Below are 23,279 nucleotides of genomic sequence, written 5' to 3'. Positions count from 1 at the left end.
AGAATTCGGGAATCTTCCAAATACATGACATACAACATTTGGAAGCATGAAGGAAATAATAGAAATTTCTTTTACAAGCGCATATTAGGAAATGCAATTGTGTCACCATGATCTAAATTAAAGAAAGATTATTGAAGTGTGTCTAATTTATGCTCTGACTTTCTGTTACATATGTTGCATTCTGAAACAGGTTACTACTGTTTCCTAATTGTGAACTCAGCCAGTGTGTAGAGTCGCTCTTGATACTCATTAACAGGCCACATCTACTTTGTACATATACTTTAGACTCTGCACCAGCCATTGCGCGTCTGCATGTACATGTGTAATGTATAATCTTCTAACAGCTCTGCAAGGTAGATAGCTGTCTCCGTAAAGGGAAGTGAGGGAACTTGCCTAAGGTTACATACCTGGCAGGTCGCAGAGCCAGGATCAAACCCAGAGCCATCTGACTCCAAAGCCAGGCCTCTTTCCACGATATGACGCTATCTTTCTAGATTGTATCTAGCAGAATACTATCATTCGGTTAACGTTTTTCACCTAACCGTAGGAACACAAGCTCGTATTAAGTGGAGTATGCCTCTCACGTAGTAGTCAGGGAGAGTAAAACATAGTTACTATCTAAGAAATATCATTAAAATGTCTTTACTTCCCGACTCCCTGAATAAATCAAGAATTAAAATGAAGGCAATTGGGGGATGAAGGGAGTTGTAGGTTCTAACATAGGAGAGTGGTAAATATTATTGTTAAAATTAGTAAATAAAGCACATTTCTCTATCAATGTATTTAACATAGTGCTAGGAGTTACGCATATTTACTGCTATAACAAAGCGTACTTTATTTGGGGAATAACTTAATTGATCCATGATGTGGCATTTACCAAGGTAATTTTTTCCTTTTTCTTTGAGCACAGGAATTAAAAGTGATTCATAAAACAGACATACACAGAATCAACACGTAAATTAGAACCACATTAAGATGATCATTTTATGTCGTTTCCCTAAATTGGTTCTTATTTGCCCTGTATATTCAACTCAGTGTGTATGAGTGTTGTTAGTTCTGATTCAGGGAAGATTTAGAACTCCCTGTGAACAGTTTGTAGAGAAACTTCAGTGTTCAGTTATTGCATTTATTCTTTTTTGCACAGTCTTTTTGTTTTGTTTTTTTTGTGGGTTTTTCCCCAAGGGAATTATTGTTGTACCGATTATATAATGGATGAGCCCAGGAGCATAATCTGGACGTCTGTGGTCTGAGGTCTCTTTCTATAACACAAGCCTGAGCATACTGCTCTCCTGATTAAAGACTTTCAGTGGGTCTGAGTAGTCAGGACTCTTGCTTGCAGTTGACAGAAAGTAATGGGACCATTGAAGAATTCCAAACAGCCAAATGACAGGAGTGTATTTGCATGTTAGAAGAATCACTCTGACAGCAGCACTGTGACTAGAATGAGGGCGAGCCAGTCCAAAAACAGACAGCCCGAGGAGCCAGTATGGATTCAGTCTCCAGGATTTAGAAATGTCCCTTTATGCTGACCCAACTTGACTCCAAGCTCTTTACTTACCGGGCTGGTAGAAGGTTTCCAGGAAGCCACATGAAAATTGAGTTTGGCCAATAGAGTGGGCTGGTCCTCCATTCAGCAGCACACCTCCCCACCCTCCCAAGTTCTTGGGCACCAAAGATTGGAAAGCAGTCTCTGTGCCCGGTTGCCCATGTTGGGTGGTGGAGGTTGGGGATGGGCTGTTCCCTCCTTTCTTCCCCTCTGGGCCTCACCTGTCTGGTGTGAGAAGGAAAGCGAATGTCCAGACCCTTGTGAGGGCAGAGTGGCCCCATGCTTTGCTGGCTCTGGTTTTCCAAACCTCTGCCTGCTCGCTCAGTACACCCTAGCTTCCATGTTCCCTGTCTGGGAGCTCTTTTGTTGGGTACAATTTAATATGAAGTACTCGTCTTCCTAGTAACGAAAGCAGAGAGAGGGGACCGTCTTGGCACTCTCTGCCTCTGGGACAGGACGCTTGCTCCCCAGGCACCTCCCTCTCTCCCAGGTCCATCTTCCTGCTGCACGTGCCTCGCATGCCGGGCAGACTTAGGGGGTGCCTGTGTGGCAGGAGGACGAGGTTCCCTGGTTGCTGATTCTTGAACATCTGAAGTTCTTCCAGCCAGAACTCTCTGTTCTAAAAGTTCTAATCTCCGCAGAATGGCTGATTTATCTTGGCTTATCTAGAATCCTCTCCAGTTTTCAGCTGGGCCTTCCTAAGCCTTATCTGAAGGTCTTAGATACTCAGCTACAGAACTAAAATGGAATTTGCTCTGAGGACATGACTGACTTCCAAGTCTGAACTCCCTTAGGCATTTCATTTGGTGCCACACATGGCACCTACCATCACAGCAACCTCTCTGAATCGACAAACTTGTCACGTTAAGGATTTACATCCTTTCTCGTGGGGCGAGAATCTCCCCTGCCCCCAGACCACCTCAGTTTCCAGCACACGGTCATTTCCATCTTGTGGAAATCAGCAGTCCTGTCGCAGCATGCCGGTCTGGGAGGCACGGCCAGGCCTGGGAAGCAGGGGTGTCGTGGGCCTGGAGACTAGCACCGCTCGCCTCTCTCTCTCTCTCCTTCCTAGTAAACTTCCGTCTTTTCCTTTGATTTTTAATCAATTTGGAGTTTAAGATAAAGGCCTTCAAGATAACTTTCTCTGCCTCTCCCTTTCTAGGTATTTGCGTAGGAATCAGAGGAGTTAATCTTGTGAGTAAACTCTTAACATCTTTGTGTGTTTCCTTCCTCCCTTCTCTCTCTGTCCGGGGTTCTAAAGCACAGACGGCCCTCCGGTTCCCAGCGCCTCTGCAGGGTCTGCCTCCTCTCTGCAACACGGGGGGTGGCCTCTTTTCAAAAAGTCATCTGGCTCCCATTCTAGCAGTTGAAGTGAGTCTATGGCACAGATGTACACCAGTCTAAGATTCTTAGCACCTTCTAGAGGCACCCCACAAGTCTGCATCTCGCCCCACGACTTCAAGTATGCAGGAAGTATTCCCTTTTTTATTCCCCATAACTATCTTAATTCAGACTCCAGCCCCCGTCCGCCAACCTACAGGGAAAGTTCATCCCAGCCATTTTTAGGTGTCTCCCCTTCCCCCGTGGGGTCTGTCCTAGAACCTGGAGATTTCTGTGGCACCTGGTAGGTGAGGCCGGCCTCTGGCCTTGGCTGTCCACAGTAGCAATAGCTCTCTGCCTCAGGGCCGTGAGTGGAGGCTGGAAACGTCTGGCCTCCCCTGGCACAACACACGCAGCTGTACTCTCAAGGATTCTGCCCGCTGCCTTGGGGAGCAGAGCTGTGGAAGGAGGGGAGAGTATCTGTTTCTCACCCTCTTATCCACTCTCTCGTCCTCCTGTCCCAGAAGTTGGGCAGAGTCTCCTCGTTGGGTTTAGATGTTAACGGAGACAGACCGCGTCTGCCGTCATCTGGGCTAAAGTACAAGGAATGACCAAGTCTGCCACCTGTTTTAAATGAGCTAGAAAGGAACACTGTTGGGAGGACAAACAGTAAAATTCCAGAGTTGTCCTGCCATGCTGATTTGGAGGCCGTAACGAAGGCAAAACATCACCCAAACACTGGTCACTATGGAAATGAAGAGAAGGAAGCAGATTCGAGAGACAATAAGCTCGCAGAATCCGTATAGCTTAGTCAGTGAGAGGAATCTCGTGTCACTCCAAAGCTTCTGATTTTGGAGAGGCTGGGACGTGACACGGTGAAGACAAGGACCTATAATAACGTGGACTCTCCATCACACACTCTGGATGCAAATCTCACCTCAGCTGCTCGCTGGTTGTGTGACCACGGGCACATTAGTGTCATTTCTAAGCCTCAGTTTCCCCATAAGTAAAATGGGATTAATACTTCCCACTCATATGGTTGTTCAGTTAAGTAAAGTGATGAAAGCCATGGCCGTGACCTGGTGAGCATCCAGTAAACCTTAGCTCTTATTACATAGTGGTACCAGGAGCTAAATTCGGTAACCCTGTTCGGAAGAACAAGTGGAGGGTTACCCCTGCTTAGAACAGGTGACCTCCAGAGGCACTGGGAGACATCCAGGCTGAGAGGGACAGAAGGAAGGTAGAGGGATTCATCTGGAATTTGAAAGAAAGTTCAGGATTAAAGATAAGATGTGGGAAGCCCATGACCTCAAGGAGTAGTTGAAACCTTGGGTTGTGAATGAGGTCCCCCGGGGATTGTGCAAGAAGGTAGAGGGCTAGGTGCCAGGCCCATAAATCTGTTTCAATTTTAAGCAACCTTTTTGCAACATGTCTCTCAGTGTCATTTTTAAATGACTCCGTTGTTTTGAGACAAATATCTCCTTTACGGTCTCCACATCAGAGGGGTAATCTCATCGTTCACTGTGATCCACCTCACCGAAATAAGATTTAGTTGTCCATAATCTACCCAATCGGGTGGGCTCCTTTCTGTCTGGAATTACAGTCTTTAGAAAATAACTTATTTGGGAGGCTCTTCAAAAACACACCTTGCACATCTTCAACCTAGAGGAGTCCTTTGCTGAAAACCAAAGCAGAATGCCCAGTGTTGGGGGCTTGCCCAATTCTTGCCCACTCAAGTCGTGAGAAATAAAAAAGTCAGTCTGAAGAATTTTCTTAAGCCAAATCAGGAGGAGCTAGAAGTGAATGAACTGAAACGAGAGGGAAATCCCTTTGTTCAGTTCGGGTTTCAGTGGATGCTCGGCAGGCGGCTAATAACAGAAAAAGACATGTTCTTAAATGGCGTTCTCAGAAGCACATGCCTAGAGAAACATTGTGACAGCAGAAATGCCTTCTAGAAATGCTGCACTCTAGATTCATGAAACTTTAGTTTTTGTCATCAGTGAATACATAAATCATTTCCCAAAAAGTATTTCCCCTTTATTTAAAACAATTAACTATAATCTGCTTACTGTGTGTCAATCCCCGTTCCTAGAAAAATGTGATTTTTTTCTTGCTACTCTGGAACTCAGAAACATCTCTATTTAGGAACGTTTAATGTTACAGGGTCATTTTTTACCAGAGACTTTTTTTTTTTATATAATTGACACACTAAAACCGTTTTCTCTGAGTTCGAAATCTAAATTCTGACCTGAAAAGCAGTCTGCAAGTAGCATCCTGTCAAGCTTAGATGTGTTATTTTTCCTGACTGTCTCGTCCCTGCTTTATTAAACTGTCGTATCCTGCACCCGGTTTTTCCCCGGGGCCATGCGGGCTTTCAGATTCTGCGTCGCATTGTTAGCTATTGAAGCATTAGGCCGAGGCCGAGATGGCAGGTGGGAGCCAGAGGGACTCCATCTCCTCCTGCCAGACTTCTCCTCTTTCACTGGCGCTGCGGACATTGAAGAGCTTAAGAGTAAGCTCCCGTGTGAGCCCTCGGAGGCCAGGGAGTATTGTTGAATTCAGAAAGGAGTCTCTTTCTTTTAGTGATAATTTGAATATTTTGACAATGAAGCTAAGCTACTTCACTGCCTGGTTTGCGTACTTGATGTCTTGGGCACCCTTCCTAGTGAAGCAGAAGAGAGCCCCGCCTCTCCATCCATAGATTGGTATTGTCCGTTGAGGAGATGGGTAGGAGCAAAGAAGAATCATCCAGCAGAATTTTACTCTCTTTAATGTTTTAAAGCCCTTTAAAAAAAATAAATACAGGCCTTTGGAGACCACCCAATTAAACCTCCACAATAAATGTGGAGTATTTTGAGAAGAGAGATGGAGCATGAAGATGATTTGTGAAGTGTTTACACATGCAAAGCGAGGAATACATTGAAAACAAATTCCCTGGGTGATTCAGACAAGGAACCTACTCACCTCCAGTTTTTTCCTGAATTGTGATGGGTTATTTTTAAACTTTAGTTGTCTCAAGATGGCCTTAATTTTTTCCGTTTTTAATTTAAAAGGATGTTCTTATACAAAATAAATGGACGTAGCCTTTTTGATCAAATTAAAAGAAGTAAAAACAGGCCACCAGGTGAATAAATCGCTTAGGTGAGATGTAATTGGCTTTGTTTCGTAACAGATTTACCTTTGTGCTGGTTAAGAAAATCCTGAGAGGCTTTCCCCTAAGAAGATCGACTGGTTGGGATAGTCTTAGTTGGAAGAAGCCAAGTTTTATAATTAACTGGTGAACAGAGATACTGGTTTCGGAATGCTCCCCAGGGCTCAGTCAGACTCGGCTCCTGGAGACCTGGTGAAAACAGATTCCCAGGACCCCAGGGATGCTGCATCACACTAGTTTGTGCCACGGCCTGGGACTCTGTATTGTTAAAAGATTTCCCTGGTAATTCTAATGCATAGCCAGGCTTGGTGACCACCGAATGCCTATTCAGTTTGGAGACTTCAGACTTTTCACCCTGCAAATTTGATAAATCTCTACGTTTATATGAAGCTTTTGTTGAAAATTAATGTCCACTGGCTACTGCTGACTTTTTTCCATTCATAATTTGTTTCAGGTTCTGTTATGGCATAGATTTGCATACCTGTTGTATGGTATTCTGATATTGTTGCTTTAAAAAAAGTACCATTTCCTCTGAGTGCTATTTTGAATATTTTATGTAAGCAATTTCATGTGTTTTTTTCCTACTTGCAGAAAGCAGGGGAAAACGTCAGGGTTTTCTAATCCAATTGCAAGTAGGAGAAAGGATAGAGTATAAATACTTAAAGATCTTCTTGGAGATACTGAAAATCTTTTAAGTTACAACATTATGAACTTTATCACACCTTTTAAATACATCAGATGATCTAAATGGTTGACTTTCCCCATGTGGTATATCTGAGACATTTTTAATTAAGGGTGGTGGGTCTATTGAGGTATTATACTACCAGATTTTAAAGTTTAATATTATCTGTAAAATCATCTATTAAAATGCATGAAAAAGCAGTGGAAAATCTCAACACATTGTTGGTTGTGTGTGTGTGGTCTTGAAGTAAAGCTCACGTTGACACATAACAGGGGGAATGTTTTTCTAGCTTCATTCACTGAAGATGTGCAAGATCTCTTACAGGTTTGAATCCTCAGACCAACTTCGGACAGGACTCCATGACCACCTCAAAGCCGATGTTTCCTGTCACCGAGTAGGTACGCAAACCATCGTAGCTTTTAAAAGTTATTTCTATCTGGGTGTGTTTATTCATAATTGCTTGGAAACACATAGTACCATTAGTCAAGGAGGTTCAGGGTACTTCAGAAAGGTTCTAGTAGAGAATAAATACATTTCCCCCTCAAACTGCAAAATACCTTAGAATAGAGTTCTTTTAACCTTTTCTTTGTTTTTGGATAGATGTATGTTTTTATTTATCTTGAGGAAATACTTAGGAGAGCAGTTCCTGGGTTCTACGGTAAGTGTGTGGTTAACTTTAAAAAGTGTGTTAACCTTTTCTGTTTTAAAAGCATGAGTACACTCTACTCAGCAGGGAATCAGATGATGCAGTTAGCAACTTATCATATCCTCTGCTGTCCCCCATCCATGGCCCCAGTAATACCTGCAGATCTATGGAATTTTCTGCTGACAGCCCTGTCAGTTGAAAGGCTTTAAAGCTGCTCTGACAACACTCCTACCTTGTGTACATAGAGGACGTGTAAAGGGCTACCCTCCCCTTGGTGGCAGATGTTAACTGATAAGCCTGGGGAGGATGCTGTTCACATACCAGCTGCACTAGGGAACCCAGCTATGGGTTCTGAGGCTTTCTTTGGAAATATTGCAGTAAAAGCTACTGCTGATGACTGCTGCTCATGCAGGCAGCTTAGCTAGGAGGATGGCAAGGTGGAAGTGGAAAGGGCACTTGGCTGAACTCAGAACACCTGGGTTTGGCCTCTGGTCACCATCGTCGTCATCAATAATGACATTAATGGAAGCTACCACTTTGGGTACTTGCTGTGCACCAGGCACTCTGCTTCGTACGTTACGTGCAGTATCTTATTAGTCAGTTCCGATGGGCAAAGAACTTAAATCTCTGGACTCGGTTAGGTGGGGATAAAGACGCCTTTCTACCTGTCTCACAGGTCTGTCAGATGGACATGATTAGATAAAACAGCATGAGAGGGCTTTATGAGTTCAACTGAAATATAATATTGTGTGGTAAATATTATTTTGGTTCCCTTTGAAATATAATACTTACTAAATAATATTTTGATTTATTGGCCAAGAAACTGAAATGCATCTCAACGTGGCCAGTGTATCTACTAGAAACTGAGAAAGGCACTAGCACTTCTAATTAGGTGGGGAGGGGGATCTCGCCCTTGTGTCTTCTGTTTACCATGTGGTTGACATGAGAAGACTGGGCATGATAACCAGGAAGGGCCCGGGATGTGTCTGCCCAGGATTCGGTGGTGAGTCTGTGGGCTGAAGACAGGTAGGGGCGGCTGACACGCCTGCGGTGTCTGCGTGGGACAAGCCCAGGCAGGATGCACAGGACGGTCGCTGGGCAGGCAGGGAGGAAGAAAAACCTGAGACATCGCTATAGGCTACTGGGAAGGAGCATCAAGCATGTGGCGGCGGGAAATTGGGGCTTATTGTAAGCAAGGTGCCTGGCCTCCAGGGCGACAGGAACACAGAGCAGCACAGTGAAGCCGCCGCGGACGGGCTGTGCGCTAGACCACACATGTGGATCGCGAGGACAGCTACTTCGAGGGTTCACGTTCCTCCCCATTGAACCGGCTGTGATGGTGAGGGTTTGTTAAACAAACAAAGGAGTGAAAGCTGTGAATGGGGGAGAGAAAGGACTTAAGGTGAAAAGGAGAGGCAGCCCACTTGCTAGTGGTCCTCTCTTCTTAAGCATTCTCCCCCATTTCCTTGACATTCCTGTCTCCCTTTCAGAGGAGCCGGTGCAGGAACTTGGAAAAGTTGCCTTGTCTCTCCAGGGCCATTTCCTTTTAAAATGGAAACCTGAGGAAATGTTTATCATCTTAAAAAGAAAAAAATTAAAAACTGGGGTCATCTTAAAGGGCCAGTGATAACAATTAAGTATTTCTGGATGAACAGCTTGCTTTGCACCGTTTGAATTTATTGGACGTGACATGGAAAGGCCAAGGGAACATTCTCACTCTAGCATTGTGCAGTGGTTTCGTCTCATCAGTAAGGCGTGTGGCTTCAGAGGTGGCCGGCTGCTCCTGGAGGTGGGGGAGCCAGCGTCGGACCACGGGCGGCGATTTCACGCATCTCTCTTAACTCTGTACAAAGTTTAGAGTGAGTTCCGGGTGCTCGTCCGTTGAAAAAGCTTGGGGAAAAAAAATAGTGTAAGCTGTCATTTAAAACTGCCAATTACATTCGTGTCCATTTGGGTAATCAGATTTGGTCTCAGGCTCATCTTGTGTAAAAAGAACCACTTAGTCTCAGAACAGTACGTTTAAATCTGTTCCCTCAGGCTAACGAAGTTATCCGTGGGGGAGGGACAAGGGATTACTCGTGACTTTTTTCCTGTGTAAATCGATCTGTTGATGAAACGTCCTCACTTTCGCTGGCTCCCGGTTCCCCACAGGATAACGCCAGGCCGTTTGTGTCGGGGCGCTGCCTCCCCTCTCCTCTCCTGCTGCCCCACTTCTGCTCACACCTGCGTTCCAGCCGGGGTAAACCGCCCGACCCGCGCTGCCCTGTGCTGCTTCGTGCCTCTGTGCTGTTATATGTTCTTCCTTCTGCCGAAAATGCACCTCCCTGTGTCCACCTGGTACACTCCTAGACTCAGCCTAGGCAGTCACTGTCAAAATTTAGAAAGTACAGGTATTCAAAAAGGAACGACAAAGTCATCTCTAATTCTGCCACCCAGAGATAGGTTGCTAACATATTGTTATCTGTACCATCAGGCCTTTTTCTATTTATTTGAGATATTGTTGTTTTAGGATCAAACAGTCCACCCAAGTCTTGAGCATCCTTTCCAAATCTCATATAGCTTGTAAGTTTCCTCGAAGAGACTTTAACTCATGAATCTGGCTTCCGTCATCGTGACTAGTATGCTTTTCTTATTTCTTTTCTCAGTGTGGGCCTTTACCCTCACACACTTCCTGGGAAGGAACCAGGCTTTTCTTTTCCCTAGAATGGTAACCGCCTTTGGACAATAGGCCCGGCCGCTAATTAGGTAAGTTTTGGTTCCTCTGTGCCCTACTCTTAGAGTCCCAGGAAGAGAAATCACCGCTGTCAGCTATAGAAGTGGACCCTAGAAAAGCCCAAAGGCGAGTCGCCGAGGGTTTGTTGGGAGGGAGGAGGGGGATGTATTTTCGGCTGTCACAAAGGAACAGTCCCCATCACTGACTTTAATGACTAGAAAATCTTCTCCTAATACCAGAGGCTCTTGTCTGGATTTCAGGACGGCTGTCCACCCCTCACCCCCACCATGCCACCTAGAGTTCATGAATAGTCTTCTGAAAACCAGGCCCGTCTCATCTCAGCTTGAGAACGAATCCTGGACTTCACATTTGCCTCTAGGATGCACATACGTATTTTGCTTGCTTGTAGACATTTGATATTTCTTCCTAAATGTTTATATTTTTAAAAATACAGTGTCTGGTGGGGAGAAGAGGAGGAGAGAAGGTTTAAGAATCTGTAAACGTGTTTCCTTCCCTTCTTTCTTCCGGATGGGTATTATGCGGAATGACACACGCCACAGAAGTGCTTGGGCCCCGTCGGGGGACTCTCGAACTGTGCAGGCGCCCCCCGCCTCCGCTCTGTCCAGGGGAGGGAAGGGCAGTGGGCGTGCCTCCAGACCTGTTTCAGATGAAGCACCTCAGCGTGATGGACCCCGGGTCCTGGTCATCAGTCCTCTCCCCTTGGTACTGGGGCTTCTCTTAGTCCTCTGTGGCTCTCTGAGGTTCCCAGTCCTGGGCTTCTGCCGTGGCCATGGCTTCTTGGGGCTTCCGTCCATTCCAGTGGAGACCGAGTTCTGTGGGCATCCCCTACCCACTCCTACCTCTTCTCTTCCTGCCTTCCTCACCCCACCTCCATGCAGACCTAGAGTGGCTAGCCTTGACTATTAAATAGGTTAGATATTATTTTCATCTGCTAAACATATTATGACAAAGAAAGGCTTCCACCTGTAAAAAGCCTGCCTTTTTTCTTTTTTTTTTCTGAACAAGATTTGCCCTGAGCTAACACCTGTGCTGATTTTCCTCTATGTTGTGTGTGGGTCGCTGCCACAGCGTGGCTGCTGACAAGTGGTGTAGGTCTGTGCCTGGGAACCGAACCTGGGCAGCGGAAGGAGAGCATGCTGAACTTAACACTAGGCCCCAGGGCTGGCCCCAAGCCTCCCTTCTTCTAGTAGAGTGGGGGACCACACAGGGGTTTGGAGCTATTAGGGAGTTGTTTTATATTGTCACCATCTAGAAATTGTTTTGGAACATCTTATCAAATTTTTTTTTAATGCCACCTTAATTCTCATTTTGCTTATTTTTGTCACCATAGACTTGTCACTACGCTATCTCACCCAAAAGGAACTGGGGGACTTTAGAGGGGAGGGCTTCTTCTCTGTCCTTGGCGCCTCTGAGAGGTACATGGCCCCACAAGCCTGCTTCCCGCCCCGTTCCACAGTGCAGGGTAGACATCCCAGGGGAGGATCGGTCAGGCTGCAGCCTGCCGTGGAGAAAACCAGTCCCTCCTCACCCCCAGGACAGCGCACTCTGGGGAGGACAAACACCGGTGATCACAGTTAGGATCTGAGGCCACCCATGTAGAGCTCAGAGGAATTCATAAAGTCGCTTATTGAAGCCAGAATGAGAATGGTGTCTGCTTCCCTGAAGCCAAAGGGTGTCGTTCACTGAATTTAGTCTAGAAGAGTAGCTCGGCTCCTCCTTCATGCTAGGTCTCCTTGCTGGCCTGAATGCCCATTAGGCACCGTTAAACTCAGCATGTCTACAACTGGACTCCTAACTCCTGTGTGTTGCTGGATTTTTCTTCTGGGACTCATCCTTCCTGTCCCTGTCTGCCACCACCGTCACCTCTTTCCTCTAACCTAACCTAAGCCCTCATCTAATGAGTCTGTTTCCAAAGTGTCATTTCAGCCTGCCCTCACTTCCTTTCTGGGCCACCATTATGTCTTCTGAGATACAGCAGATGCCAAGATGGTCTCACTACCCCTGGTCCCACAATGCTCCAGTATATGGTACACATCCCTGCCAGAATTATTGTCAGAAAGTGTGATCTGACCATAAGTCCATTGCTTATAAATGGATTCCTGTTGCCTGGCTCCCTGGTCTCCAGTCCTGGGTGGTCCTTGCCTCTTGTAGTTTGGCTCCTCTCGGTCGTCTGTGCTCACTGAGGCTTAGATTTCTGTGCTTCTGCCCTTCCCATTGCCTCATCCCATTCCTGTTGAGATAGTGTTTTGTTGGTATTCTCTGCCTGCTTCTACCTCCCTCTCCCCACCTCCACATAAACTCAGCGTCAGTGGATAGCCTTCATTAAATAGGTTAATCAACCTGCTAAAATATTACAACAGAAAAGCCCACCTTCCCCTAGTGGAATGGAGCAATCCCTCGCTGACCCTTCATGATTTAGTCCTTGCCTCTCTCTGCAGCCTGTTTGTCCACGTTGCCCCCATATTTGCATCATATTCCAGTCCTGTTGAACTACTTATGTTCAAGTGCCCTATGTTGATTGATTCCTTTGGCCTGAAATAGATCACCTCCCCACGTGAACACTGGGTAGACTTGCAGGCTTGGCTTTAACTTTGGCTTCTTCATGAAACCTCTCTTGATCCCCCAAGCAAAAGATGATCACTCCTTAGATAACCGTATTCCTTATCCACCTTGAGTTTTAATAATTACATTCACTTGTGTGTTTTCATGCATAAGTCTTTATAGTGCAATTTAATTGTATCCTATCTGTTAATTCCTAAGGAAGAGCATCTTTGAATGCACATGTCCTCCAGGCTTGTGTGTCACCTCTTTCCCTGCCACTGGGCATTACTTGGTTTTGCCTCAATTTTTAATTTTTGCCAATCTGCGTTTGAAAATTGAATTTCCTTCCAGTGTATTTGTTTGTTTGGGTGGGTGGGAGAATGTTAAGAAATAAAACAGAAAATGTCTGATGTGTTAAGTGCATGACAAAAGAAAAAAGAAAAGGGGCAAAGGGGGCATAGGAGTGCCAGGGGTAAGGCTGGGATCAGTCAGGGATTAAATGGGTTAACCAGGATTGGAGTTTGGCCAGCCAAGTACAATGGAGAGGGAAGGCCTACAGATTAGAAGGTACCAGGGAAGTGATTTTAATGATGGACCAAGAAATCTAACCTGCATAAAATTATGCTTATTTTCATTTGTTTATTGGCTCTCTGAGTTTCTCCTACTGTGAAATGCTTTTTTATTTTATTTTTTGTTCTTGCCTAAAGTTTTAAAGTTTTGTTTTAAACATTAAGCCTGTAATCTGTCTGGAATAAATTTTATATATGATGTATGGTAGGAATCTAGTTTCCTTATTTTCCATATGGATAACCAATTATTAAGTAGTCTGTTCTTTCCCCATGATTGCAATGCCAGCCCTGTCATATATTAAGTTTCCATACAAGGCTGGGTCTGTTTCTCGCTGTTCATTCTGCTCTATTGGTCCACTTGTCTAATCCTATGCCTATATCATACTGTCTTAATTACTGTAGCTTTTTTTTTTTTTTTTTTTTTTGTGAGGAGGACCAGCCCTGAGCTAACATCCAATGCCAATCCTCCTCTTTTTTGCTGAGGAAGACTGGCCCTGGGCTAACATCCATGCCCATCTTCCTCTACTTTATATGGGACGCCGCCACAGCATGGCCTAACAAGCGGTGCATCGGTCCGCACCCGGGATCCGAACCGGTGAACCCCAGGTCGCCGCAGCGGAACGTGCGCACTTAACCGCCTGTGCCACCGGGCCGGCCCCATTACTGTAGCTTTTTAAAAACATATTTTGTTATCTTTCACCTTTGTCTTCTTTGGGTGAAATCATGGTCTGTTGGTATAATGATGAAAATGATCCAGTAGAACTGGAAAGGTCTTGGCTATTCTTGGACTTTTCCATATAAAATTTAGAATGATGTTGTCAAGTTCCAGCAAAGAACTCCGTTGAATTTTTACTAGAACTTCATTGAATTAGTATATAAATATGGAGAGAACTGACAGTGTTACAATAATTCTATCTGTATTTCCCTATTCATGAACATGGTATATTTCTCCATTAATTTAGGTCTTCTTTAATGTCTTTCCGTATAGTTTTATAATTTCTCTGTAAATATCTTGTACATTTTTGGTTAGATTTATTCCTAGGTATCTTTGTTTTGTGGCTAATGTATACAGTATTTTTAATTATATTTCTGTTTGCTGGCATGTAGAAATGCAGTTGATTTTGTATTTTGATTTTTATAACTAAACATCTTGCCAAACTTTCCAATTCTAATATTCTATATGTGGATTCTTTGCAGTTTTCTAGTAGACAGTCATCTATAAATAATGAAAGATTTATTCCATTCCAATATTACATCTTTCATTTCTTTTTATTGCTTTCTTGTATAGTCCACAACTTCTAGTACAAATGTTTAACAAGAAGCAGTGATAATAGGTACCTTTATCATATGATGAAGATAGTAAACTGTTTCATTAGCTTAAAAATTATCTCTTTCCTGTTTCTTAGTCTTGACGATGCATGTTTTAACCATTTAATCTATGAATGATTTTACTGTTAATTAGTCTCTGGGTGAGATTATCTGGGTTATAAAGGGTCACTTCGTGGTGTTAATCACTAGTGAGCATTAGGACTAGCAAACAGGTAGAAATAGCAGGTACTCTCAGAAGAAGACACTGGCAAACAGAAAGATGGGTGAGCATCGCTGGGGAGTTTATTACAACCGCAGGTTCTCAGATGCTCCCCCAGCCAGTGTGACTTCAATGCCGGTCCCTAACCCTGGGGTCTTGCACTTGCCACTGCCTTTTTTGTTGTTTTCCTTAAAAAAAAAAAAAAAAAATACTCTTCTTCTTTTAGAGATTTCTCTCTCTCTCTCTAGGATATTAATGATAATTGTTTTTGATCTCGTCTTCTCTCCGTAGAGTCTTTTTTTTCTTCTTTATCCTAGCTGCTTTTTTCTATCTGCTCTGTGTCGGTTTTTCCTATTAGATGCTTCCTTCTGATGTCTGGTGATCCTTGGCTGCGTGCTGATTTATGATGGAGCCATAAAAAAGCTGATGGAGGCTTTGTATACTTAGATAGGGCTTGTCAACAAGGGCTTCGTTGTAGGGTACTGCAGGTAAACCCTGGGGCTGCCATTTGTCCTTGTCATTAGTTCTTTTCTCTTGGGCTGGTCAGCTTTCCCAGAGATGACTCCTCCAGTGTCCTGCCCTGGAGGGTATAGGCCTGGTGGCTAGTGTTCTGACAGCCAAATAGGAGAAGTACACAGACTTCCCCATAATTCACCCTGTTTCAGCATAGTACCCCCTGAGACCCTCTGCTGGAGGGTGTCGGAGGGCCGAATGCTTCACTGACAGACTTCCAACCTCTCCTTCTGTTTTTATCCCCATCCTCACCCCCACTTCCAGAGGAACCCAGGGCCCAGATTTCTGAGGCTTTTGATGGAATCTGCAGGGTAAATCGGGTTGCTTCGTAGCTTTTCATTACGGCTTAGAATTCAGCTTTCTTAGGACTGGTAAGTCAATTACTGCTTGTTTACCTGCTTTCCAGCTTCCAAAATTTTGTTGCAGTCTTCTCCTTTCCTGTTATCTTAGGCTGTGGTTTTGAAAAATCTCATGAATACTGTGTTAGTCAAGTTTCAGGAGAGACGGGTGCTACACACGTGGACCCAATTCGCCATCTCTAACCAGATATTACTCACACTATTTGTATACAGAAGGTTAGAACCCTGTCCTCTTTCAAATTCTCTAAATCTCGTGCATAGATTTGATGTTCTGAAGCTGTGGTGTCATCCACCGGACAGCTTTCTCATTAATTTTCTTCCTGAATATTAGATAAATAACTCACTTCGGCTTTCTTGCTTAGTTTAGGCCTTGTTTCTAAGAAAATAAGAGCTTAGTCACTGGGTTAACAAAAATCCGTCTCTGAAGGCGACAGTTGAAAGGAGTCAGGAGGCGGCAGACCTGATGGCTCAGCAGACTGTGGGGGAACTGCTGTGAGGGGGTGCTCCCCAGAGTGGAAGAGAGGGCAGAGCCCGTCGGTGCTTCCCACCAACGAGCACAAACGGGGGCACATTGCTTCAAACACAGTAAGGTGGAGAGGTCTTCTAGGCTGTTGACTACATAGTTCTGGAGGGAACACAGAAGAACCTTTTGTGGAGGCAGGTTCTTACCAAGCATTTTTCTCTTCCTGAGTTAGCCGTGGGTTTTAGTGATCTACTTTTATCTCTACCAAGACCACTTGAGCCCAAGCCACAGGGTCTCACCTGAACTATTATAATCACTTCCTCAGTGGTCTCTAGTGCCACCATTTCACCATGTAGAAAAGGGGCTCGTTCCTCTGCCTGGGAGTGACAGGGAAAACTCGGGAGTTGGCCAGGTGGAGAAAGGGTGCAGGACATTCCAGGAAGGTGCATAATGTGGATAAAACACAGAAGCGGGAGAGCACGTGGCACATTAAGGAAATAGCGAGTGGCTTGATCTGGGGCCTGGGTTGCCTTTGGGCCACTGTGGGGGAGGTCTGCAGATGTGGCAGGGTGACAGCCTTGTGGATCCAGCCAAAGAGTTTGTCCTGGGCAAGAGCCTTCTTCCAAGTGATGTGTCAGCTGAGGTGTTAGTGGACTTAATGATAATATCTGAGTACTTTCTTGAGGATATGTATATACACACACACACCTTAATAAAAGAGTTTTAAAGATGCTGACAAATGAATCCCTAAGATTTTGAGGGCAACCTCAAAAGGTAGGCCTGTCTTACATGATAGGATCTGTTAAATTATCATCTGTATCCATATTTGAAATGAAATTGATACAAGTTGTTTACTGCTTGAATTTCAGAAGAATATCATTATAAAACCTATTTTTTTTTTACTTTAACCTGGTAAAATGCAGTGATTGAGGCATAAAATATATGGCCCAGGGGTTAGGAGATATCAGTGACTCTGTGAAGAGTCAGACTGACTTGGTAGCACCAAGAGGAATTTTTTCTTTTTCCTCTAAGTCAATGTCCTTGAACCTATTTGATCTAGGACCCTTTAGAAAATCTGAAGAAAGCTACGGTCCCTCTCCCCATGAGAACTCCAATACGTGTCTCCTAATTTTGCACAGAATCTCAGAGAATTCACAGCCATGGGCCCCACTTGTGAAGCCCTGCTCTTAAGTTAAGGCTGAAACCCAGCCGCAGCCATCTGGTCAGGCGCTCCTCAAGGCCTCGCCTCTGTAATTCTCGACCCAGTGAGCCCAGCCCCTTGAGCACCCATTTTGCTGTTTAGACGTACAATAAGCCCCACCTCTCCTAACATCGTACTTGCTCAGATACAGCACCTGACAAATTTTACAATGCATGTGCATAATAAAAAATAAGCAGTTACCACTACCTGGAGGTTCTGAGATCTTCTTCTTTCTCGTGCTGATGTTTCTGGATGGTTTTTCATTGATGATAGAGACTTGCTATCAGGTCCTTCAAAGAAATGACATTGAGGGAAGCACCCTCTCTAGAATCCTCCTAGAGCCAAATAAGCAACGAATTTCCACCTCTCCCGCTCCAGGGTAGGCTGTTTCATATTGTGTGAGTATAAGAAGAAAGAGAACCTCGTTAGAGGCCCTTTTTAAATCGGCGTGAACACATTCATGTGAAAACCATCCCAGGGTTTGGGAGTATGAGAGAGAGGGACTCGCTGGGAGTAGAACCTTCTTATCCACAAGGAGTGGTGATGAATGGAGTCAAAAAAGGAACTTGAAGTACCCATGTTGGAAGACTAAAAATGGAAATTCAATTTCCTCTCAGAAATGGGCCTTGCATTGTGTCCCTCGGGACAATGGAAATAGAAGCCAGAAGTCATAGTTTATTTTGAGAATGTTGTAAAACACTTGTCCCCCATTAGATGATTGTGTTACGCAGCACTGGGGACGTCCTGGAACTACACGTGTGCTCTGACCTCTCCCTCTACCATCCTATACCACCAGCCCTCAGGGAACACAGCCCTTCCTGGCTGTTGCCATATATATATGTTCTTATTCCAATCTGATCCTCTCTCATCCCCAAAATAATCAGCATGAACAGAATGAAGCAGATGGCACAAGCCTTCTTTGGCACGCTGGCAGATCTGTATCACTCACTCACTATTTTTAGAATCAAGGGGATTGAAAATTATGTCCTGAGATGTTTTGGGGGAAGACTTACTATCTTTCCAGGGTGACAGGTGTTGAAATATTACCATATTGAAGACTCAAATGCGATCTATATGTCAAGTCACAGAAGAGGCTGATGATCATCAGGACCATCCCTTTGTCAGCTCGCTGTTAGGATTGTTGGTGGTTTGCCAGATAATAGAAAGTTAATCACAAGTCTGTTTTAAGGATGTGGCCAGAAAGCGCATCGGGTTTCAACCCAAGATTGGAATCAGCAGCAGCCCCCCGGTGCTGGTCAAGTGCGTGATGATGGGAGATGTTGTATTATCCACACAGTTGATTTTTTAAAAATAGCTGAGCTTTGATCCTCGGCCACCACGAATGTATAGTCTGTTGGGAAATACTATTTTTATAGAAGTTTGTGATTCTATCATGAAAACAGTAATTATGTATATTGAAAGTCCAATTAATGAAATACACAGTTATGGTGAATGAATTGTTTTTACTATTTGTGAATTTGAATTCATTATTAAAAAAGACTTCCTGAGGAAATTAAAGAGTGTTCACTATCATATGAGTCATTCAGTTCAACATTTGAGGACCAGCCTTGCACTCAGCGTTGGGCTAGGTGTATTTAACACACAGACTTAAATCTCAAAAAAAATAGTCTTGGGAAAAGACATTCATGAAATAAGTTAAGTCTAAAAATTTTTAAGTGACTTAACTTTTTTTGTTGTTCTTTGAAAGTTCAATGGGGAACAAAGAGTTGGAGGAAATGTATCTCATGTTTAAATAAAATGTGGCCGTTGTCTAAAATTCCCTGATTATAGCCGCCATCTTTGAAGGCCCAGGGAAACGTAGGTAATGATGATAACTATTGAATCTAGGGAATGTGAATCTAGGGAAGTGGCTGGAAAGTGGATCCGGGAAAACTTGATTCAATGCTAAAGGGCAGGCACTTTTTAAAAAATTGAATAGATCTTATTTTTCCTCTTACTCTTGGTGTGTTGGTAAGCAGTCAAGGTTGATATTTGTTGAGAAACAACGAATGCAGGTTTATTACTTGCCACCTAGTGTGTCCTTCCTGTGTGTGTGAGCGTGTATATTATCCAGGCTAGTGGTTCCTCCCAGTGTGAGTAATGGATGGTGAATTATATGGAGGGAGAGAACATGTGTCTTTTTCCTTTATATCCACAGCTGAGTGGTTAGAACCATGTGCCAGTGTGCAGCCGATGGCTTCTACTTTTAATCCACGTTTCCTAAGTACTCTCTATTTGTGTGGTGTGGTGTTAGATGACAACGTGCTTTCAGCTCCATCTTGTTTCCGTTGGTTTCCCCAACAGCCTGTTTACATCTGTGGATATCACAGATGAGGGAACGGAGACTCAGGACATAGCTACTCAGGGGGCAAGCTGGAATTTGAACTGGGGGATCTTCCCGCTATATTCACAGAACAAGTGAAGGGATCCACACAAATTCCCCCTGTGCTTCCAGGATACACCAGAGGGTGAATCAGCCACATAGTTGTGTCTGAAGGAGAGCACAGCCTTGCCTTCACCTCTTTTGACAGTGAAACCGCAAGTCCGCCTGGCTGTCCAGTATAGCAGCCACCAGCCGTATGTGGCTATTTAAAGTTAAATAAAACAGAAGTTTCAGTTTCTTAGTGCTACATTTTGAGTGTCTCTTATATATGACATTTCCATCATCACGCAAAGTTCTATTGGACATACTGGTCATTTCTCAGAAAGCAAGAGCTAGGGAGAGCGAATTTATTGAAAGAAGTTGAAAAAAGTATATGGAGGGGGTTGGTGTAGGTGAGAGAAATATAAAATCCTTACTACCAAACCAGCTCCTTCTCCTGAGAGTAGTGCTATTTTGAATTCAGCTATAAAGAGAACAAGGAAAAGATGGATTTCAAACTTCATATTGTGTGTACATCTTCATCTTTTTTAATAGACCTGGAAAGAACACAGAGACTTCAAGTGAATGTATCTACTTAATGATGATGATAAATTCTCAGCCTTTTATAGCCAGGCCGGTCTTATGGCCAGAGTTAGGCTGCATGACAAGTAGGACACATCATGAGACCTGGCAGCAAAAACTCGGCCACACGGGATGGAATTCCTGGAAGGAATTATTTTCTTTGTGGCCAGGGTTGTTGGGGATGCCTCAGGCATGGACTGGATGACCATGAGGGAACCAGGACGCGGGGAGAGGGGTTTGGGCAGAGCCAGGACGGGGGCTCAGTTCAAGCCACACTTGGCCACAGAGGAACAAGGTATGTGCGTGCTGCCATCAGAAAGAAGGTTTGGTGCCAAGATGCTGGCTGAGAACGCCAGTGTCCCTGGCTTTGGATCAGTGCTGCAGCTTCAGGTCAAAGTGCACACGTCAGCTCTGAAGGTTCCAAGCAGGTGGGGCCAGACGGTGCGGGGTGTCTGCCTGGTGCCGGCTCCCTGCGAACTCTGACCAGACGCTGAAAACATCTGAGCTGGTTGACGAGGAACGCAGGACGTGTGCTGCGGTTTCTGCCCATTAGAGAAGGAATGCGTGTTTGTTTAGGCGCATGTGCCGTGTGCTGGTATCTTTAAAATGCTTGGACTGTTAGAATAAAATGTTATCTAGCTGGACTCCAGCTTTCTGATCTGAAAGCTACTGAAAAGGTAAGTAAAAATTAACTTTTAACAGTAAAGAGCAACTCGAAAGACTTGGCAATAAATGAACGGGTGCAGGAAAGAGGTGCCTGGAAGACCCGCTATGGTTGATCAGTTTCCCGTGAGGGCCCGGCTCACCTGACAGAGTTCAGGAGAGGCTGGCCTGTGTACAGAAGCGACTCCAGTGTGTTTAATGCAAGCAGATAGGACTCTGATTTTTTTAAGTATTGGCACTTGAAAGGTAGTGTCCACCACCTGAGAATTGCTCTGTCTAGAACAGCCCAGGATTCTAGGTGGCCAGGGTTTACCGTGGCGTTCATGATGCTGCCTCAGACTCTTCAGGCTCCTCAAATGGCGGGCCAGTGGTAGACAAAGACGAGCCTGGTTTTTGGTGACTTGGCCTAGGTTGGAAGGTGGAAATGATTTGGGTTTGAGGCAGGTTGAGGTTGAGGAGGCAGCAGGCCCCCTCCTAGGAGTGGCCCCCGACAGGTAGTTGGGCCTCCAGGGTGGGGTTGGGGAACAAGGAAACGTCCCCGTCACCGAAAAGGGAAGAGACTCGGGGAAAAGTTTACTAGAGGACGGAGCCTACACATCTACAGGCGGCCTGCGCTTTCCCCCGAGCCATCAGTTTTGTTTCCCTGGGACTATTCGGTCCCCGCTCCAAAGGCACCACGTGAGTGAACTAAACTAGCTTTGAATCATGTTGTTGACATCGTAGAGTCGAGTCCTTCTGCGTGGTAACCTTACAAACAAATTAACTGAGATGTATACAAATTGCTTCGTCTCCTGGAAGTTTAAACAGGTGTGATCAACACCTTCTGTTGAGCTAACAAGTGAAGAGGAATAGCCCGTGGTTTGCATAAGCAGGGATGGTTTCTGTTTCTGTATCAGTAAAAACACTGGAACACTCTGGGGAGTTATTTTTGCCTTTGAATTGGTCAGTTGAGCCTCACTCTGACCTGGAATTGTGGTCTGAAGTAGGTAATACCGCGTCTGTGGAAATTGCTGTCTCCATTACAAAGCAAAGTGCTCCATCCACCATCAACACACTGCGTGCTTAACTGCTCACCACTCAGGAGCAGCCACTCAGGAGCAGCACAGACGGGTGGATTTGTGCGCGGAACCACCTCTTAAAGCACTCGGGAGGATGGAGAATTGGGCTGCATTAGAGCCGTTTACAGGAGCACGTGGATGCTGGGTTGTTGATGCTGAGCTGGTGGGGGAGGAGAAGCGTTGTTTTCAACTGACTAATACAAGAACACTGTTCCTCTTCTCTCCACAGACAGTCTGGTGGTCCAGGACATGCCCCGGCTCTAGTGATGCAGATTTCCTTTCTGCTCCTGGCATCTCATCTGTGCCTCAGCCTTTCTCCTCCCTGCCTGAGACTGCAGATAACTGGGAATGTGGGAAAGCGGGAAGCAAAGCTAGGGGGAGCTGAGAGGCCCGTGTCTGGGTAGAAGCAAGCCCAGGACCACAACGCTGCCTCTCCCCTGGTCTGGAGTTCAGTTGCCGTGGCTCTGCTGATGTGCTCAGGACCAGCCTTACATCTGTGCTTAAATGGCACAGCATTTGGTCAGCGCATCTGAAAAGGAAGGTGTGAGAAGCAAAGCCCATGGCCACCTACCCCTGCCAATTATGTGGCAAGACGTTTCTCACCCTGGAGAAGTTCACTATCCACACTTATTCTCACTCCAGGGAGCGACCGTACAAGTGCTTGCAGCCAGACTGTGGCAAAGCCTTCATTTCCAGATATAAATTAATGAGGTGAGAGGCTTGAGCAAAGGTACGGACTTTTACACGTACCTTTCAAGGGCTCTGTGGGCCCTCAGACCCAACACTGCGAGGGAGAAGGGATGCGGAATGTGGACATATTTCAGCCTTGAAAGCTGTTTCTCTCCAGTGATTTACGTAGTTTTATGTGACAGTTTTACTGGGCAGTGTCAATACATTCTTTCAACAAATATTTCTTCTGCTCCTACAATATGCCAGGCCTCAGAACAGAAAGATGAAGAGACCCAGGGTTGGGGAGACAGTCGTGCAGACACAATTAAAATGCAATCTATGTGCGTTGACAGGGCCGTGTGGGTGGAGGCACTTGTTCACTGCTTGCTGGGACTGGGAGGAAGGCTTCTCAGAAAGGCACAGTCTTCAGCTGGGACATAAAGGGTGAATAGGGGGTGGATAGAGGAGGTTCTGGCCGGAAAGCGCCCTTGTACAGAGGGTAGCATTGGAGGAGAACGGGTGAGGCAAGGAGGAAGCAGCCCCTAACAGGTCTCATCCACTGTCCTGAAGGGTCTGTTGTAGTCTAACGAGTCCAAATAGCGAAACATGGTTTGATTGGGATGTTAGAAAGATGACCCCGGCAGTAATTGGGAGACGAGAGAAGAGGAGAGTAGACCAAGTTGCTGTCTGTT

At 45.1% G+C, this 23,279-nt stretch overlaps 1 protein-coding gene across 6 annotated transcripts in view; it reads left to right on the top strand.

The window, feature by feature from the left end:
• The window catches only part of PLAGL1 (PLAG1 like zinc finger 1), a 113,565-nt gene that overhangs the window by 83,840 nt on the left and 6,446 nt on the right, over positions 1-23,279 (top strand). For 3 of the 6 annotated variants that reach the window (XM_087425174.1, XM_087425173.1, XM_087425175.1), the window contains exons 4-6: positions 2,709-2,740; positions 6,989-7,097; positions 22,148-22,629. In XM_087425174.1, coding sequence (XP_087281300.1) covers positions 22,478-22,629 — 152 coding nt within the window. In that variant the 5' untranslated portion in view covers positions 2,709-2,740; positions 6,989-7,097; positions 22,148-22,477. Of the gene's footprint in view, positions 1-2,708; positions 2,741-6,971; positions 7,098-22,147; positions 22,630-23,279 lie in introns of all 6 variants that reach the window. The other 3 variants (XM_087425176.1, XM_087425178.1, XM_087425177.1) reach the window with 3 other exon arrangements.

Source organism: Ceratotherium simum, chromosome 38, assembly GCF_057802395.1.
Source record: "Ceratotherium simum simum isolate JZ-2026a chromosome 38, ASM5780239v1, whole genome shotgun sequence".
Taxonomy (NCBI): Eukaryota; Metazoa; Chordata; class Mammalia; order Perissodactyla; family Rhinocerotidae; genus Ceratotherium; species Ceratotherium simum.
The sequence above is the reverse complement of the archived record's forward strand: the minus strand, read 5'-3'. Positions and strand labels throughout refer to the sequence as shown.